At 35.1% G+C, this 4,296-nt stretch overlaps 1 protein-coding gene across 1 annotated transcript; it reads right to left on the reverse strand.

Moving 5' to 3' along the window:
• Nucleotides 1–3,234: 3,234 nt before the first annotated feature.
• On the reverse strand, nucleotides 3,235–3,612 carry LOTGIDRAFT_58867 (hypothetical protein; the record flags this gene model as incomplete). The annotated part of the gene is made up of 1 exon (XM_009048468.1): nucleotides 3,235–3,612. A coding segment is annotated over one exon (378 nt), but the record flags the coding sequence as incomplete, so codon positions are not given.
• Between the last annotated feature and the right edge of the window lie 684 nt (nucleotides 3,613–4,296).

Genomic DNA, 4,296 nt, shown 5'->3' on the forward strand with positions numbered 1-4,296 from the left:
GCCTAACTACGCCAATAACCTCCAGTAATTTAAATGGTATATAATTTCAACATTTATGCTTTCATCCAATCCAATAAATTGTCAGAACTGAACCCCGGTTGCCTCTCAGGTATTTCATTTAACTATTAAACACGGCTGGATGCAATCTATCAAATTATGTATTGATCAAAAATATCTTGACATATTAAGTGTCGATTAAAGCGTACTTGATACCGTGAACAATATAAATTAAATACTAAATAAAAGATAAGATAATGAAGATAAATTGTTACGTCCAACGTTTCTGATCTCATTAAGGAAATTTCAAGGTATTCGTATAATGTTTTCTAACCATGAAAAAATATCGAGGTTTGTTGCGGCCGCCCATGTTCATTCATCTACAAGAAGCACAAGAAGCTGCGGTGTTCATCCGATCACAAATTAGCTTTATATGTACTTTCTATATTGATGAGAATTTGAACTGGTTTAAATCACTATCAACAAGTTAATGGTGTGTATGGGGGATCTGAATGTTATCATTAAATTTGTGAGGGCGAGAAACCTTTGTGACAAATCCGTGAAAGCTGAAAATACATCTGGGGAATAGGAGTTGCATAAATTAACCGAGTACTAATGAAATCAGTAACAACATATTGACGAAATATTGGTAGCATTAAATCTCCTCATTTAAGTCCGGCGCACACACGATCCATCAGATCGGCAGAATTTATTCTGTTCTGATGGCTCGTGACAGTACAGTAACTGTATGAACTATTCAACCTTCAGACATACACTTCTTTTGAACTGAATAATATTACTAATTAATGTGATAACAAACTCTCACACCAAGTTTTGTCTAAATCTGCCTTCTAGAGTTTTTACAAGCTAAAAATTGAACACGTTTTCAAGAACAAGGGCAATAACTCGTACTAAATATTTTCGATTATTCTGATTTTAAATTGGGGTCATCCTTTGTTGGTTACGAACACTCGTACCAAGTTTCGTCAAAATCAGTCAAGAATTGTGCATTATAGAGTGCTAACGATCAATTTTGGACCGGCGGACGGACATTGGTGACAATATACGCCCCCAATTCACGTGGGCGTATAAAGAAAGGCTACAGACTAGAGAGGTAGTACAGTAGATAAATCTCGAAAAGTAAAAATCGTTTATTTTCCTTTTCCGCCTTTCGAGTCGAGACAGGTTTACAATGAAACAGCTTAATTATAATATTTACTTTCTCAACATATCCGTTCTAACCACAAAGCCAAAAACTATTTTTAGGAAGTCTCATTATCTTGTATGTTATTATATGTTTATCCTGTATTGTTTTGGAATATTAAAATTTTAAGATTGATCGCCTGATTGTATTTTAATGCCTTAAATGTGATTGAAAATAACGAGCTAAAATTAATTTAAGTTTCAATCAATTCAAGAATGGTGTTGTATTTCCTTATGGTAGCCTTTGCTCCGAACGTCACCCTAGGTCATTAGTAAAAAGATACATTGTAAAACCTTTACTCCCACTGTGATCATGTTGAGTGACTTCTAATGTAATTAATGTACGAAACTGTATTTTATTGTATTATATTCCTTAAATCCTCAATGATGCAGGTAAGAGGGACTAGCATGGAAAATACGTCTAGTCGTTCGGATGGGACAATAGTGCGGTCCCGAGTACAGGTTGTGCGTGTGAGATCCTTCGACAGATGAAAGTCAAATAAGAGTAATGCCGCTCTCCTAGCAAAATCTTTCCCATTGCACTGTATGGGGTTTTCCATCTTCATAAGATGTATAAAAAAGGAGGTGAAACTCTATCTTTCCTATCTTGCAAGTATTTGTAGAATATATTGGAAGGGTTGCATCCAGAATTGATCACATGTTTAAATATAACCATCATGTCTTTACTTGTGAGGTAGACACTTCATGACACATAATACATATAAAATCATATTTTTGAAACCGCATCTCAATTTGTTCAAAAGGGTCGTGTAATGTATGTTGGAAAATAATGTGTCCCTTTAATCCTCTAAGGAAATGTATTCTTACTAAATTAATTTACTAATTTAAATTTTCTTGAAATTGGTACAGTGCAATAGAAACTAAGTGTCTCCATAACAGATTACATATGGCAAATTCCTTGGAAACTTATAACAGGGACTGTGGAGATAAAGGGCTGCTGCACTAACTGAACTGACTTGTCAATTTATCCTATTTATATATTTTGTTAAGATTATTGAGTTTATGTAGAGTCGATATTATTGGTCCACAATTTCCTAATGACATTCATTAATTAATTATAACATAAACAGCACTTATACCTATATTTCTAGTATGTTAATTGTCTTGTGTTATTGAACAGAATTGGCAGTGGTCCTGTTGCGTACTTAAAGGGGTTGTAAAGAGGTATTCTAAATATTTCATGTACATCGGGGACGCTAATATCATCAATTTGCACCATCCCAATTGACGAATTCAATATATCTATTGAATTTAGAAAGTTAAATATAAGATATAAATATAAATATAATATAAGTTGGGCTTTCAGACGAACCAATCTCATGTATTTAGTGATAGTTCTCTGAATGTATTATTTACTATTCTATTGAACGTCTTGCCAAATACTATTGTTCAGAAATATCTGTAAGCCTTTTATTGTTGTATTGATCATTCTTTGTTAATTTCCAGACCAAGAACAGGAAAATAATTTAAAAACCGTTTAATGGGTTTTAAAGCTCTGTAAAATATAAGTTTGAAAAATTACATCGTCCTTTCTTTTCTCAAAAGAATCAGTATTTGGTTCCGAAAGGCTATCCTTGCAGTAAAGTGTCTACACAACATAGCGATTACTAGTTGAGTATGGTTGCGAATAATGAAAGCGGTTATGAGATCTTAACGCAACTCACAACTGGTGATCGCTCTGGTGTGAGAGGACCTTAAGAGCTATAGAAGGTGTGTTGTTAATTTATTGCACAGAACTTAATTGGGTTGGAAGAGATAATGCTGGTATAAATAAGGAAATTTTCTATATTTTCGCCGATCATTCCAACTCCCATCTACATGACATTTCTCATTTCATGTTTTGTTTGTATCCTTTGAACACATACGATTTGATCTGCCAGTGTAGTGACAGTTCTGCATAGCTGTTTGCGTGGGTCTTAGCACCGCAAACTGTATCATAGACATAAACATTTATATATTCGGTTTGGGCATTTCAAACATAAAGGTTGTTCGAGATTTTATTTAATAAATAGTACTGATGAGGTAACCCATAAATGTGCTCCAGCCCCCATGTACATAATGACCATTACCATAGAACACATTGACTGTTACTTCATCTCTTTCCTTCAGGTTTAACAAAATACTATTAGATCCTGAACCACGGCTCAGAAAGGCACCTGAAAACATCCGACCAACCTCTTCACCATTCAAAACAAACATGGTCTCTATTGTAGCATTAAAACCAGACAATATGGTCGATGAAAAGTGGTAAACACCATTAAAAGGTGCAGTAAATATACCGGTCAATGGATCATAAGCATTTCCATTGTTCACAGTTACTTCATCAAACACTATAGTTTCTGTTGGACCCAAGAAGGCTTTATTGGTTCTTGTTCGAGCAGCAAATGCTACATGCTGTCCAAATCCAGGACCTAGAATAAATATATCGATCAAATTAACACCATGAGCTATATGGAGAACGAGATGGAATGGCGAGTTGAACAATTTCGTCATTCAAGGAATGTCGATGAAACCACCGATTTGAGAAATGATATGAAAAAAGGTTATAACGAACACCACGCAATTTGCAATGTGGGGATTTTAGCCGTTGACCTTTAACCTTCCGCGTCATTCCAATAGACCTGTATCATCTTGCAACGCATTGGAAGGGACAGATAGAATGAGCAATTAAAACATCTTACCAAAAGCTTGTTCAGCAGGTTCTCTTTTCCGAAAATCGTTATCTCTTACTGTAGTTCTTAAATTATAAACCACATTGCTGAGATCAGTTAACTTTGTATGGAATTTTTCCAGAGTTGTATGTTCCGAGCGTAATTTTGCATTTAGGATCTGAATTTCATTTTGACACAAGCAAGTCCTCACAGATTCTGATACAAACTCTGCTTGTAATGGTTCTCTTGGTTGATAGTTAGTTGGTGATGATCCAGGAGTTAATGACGCACCAGGTACCGCCGGAAATGGAAAAGCTGGCCACATAGCTGCAGTCCTTCCGATAAAGCACACCGTTAATAGAAACAACATTTTCGTACTTTATGATTGATTACAATGCGAGCTTACCGAACGTATGACAAATGC

This window comes from Lottia gigantea (genome assembly GCF_000327385.1).
Source record: "Lottia gigantea unplaced genomic scaffold LOTGIsca_122, whole genome shotgun sequence".
In the NCBI taxonomy this organism is placed as follows: Eukaryota; Metazoa; Mollusca; class Gastropoda; family Lottiidae; genus Lottia; species Lottia gigantea.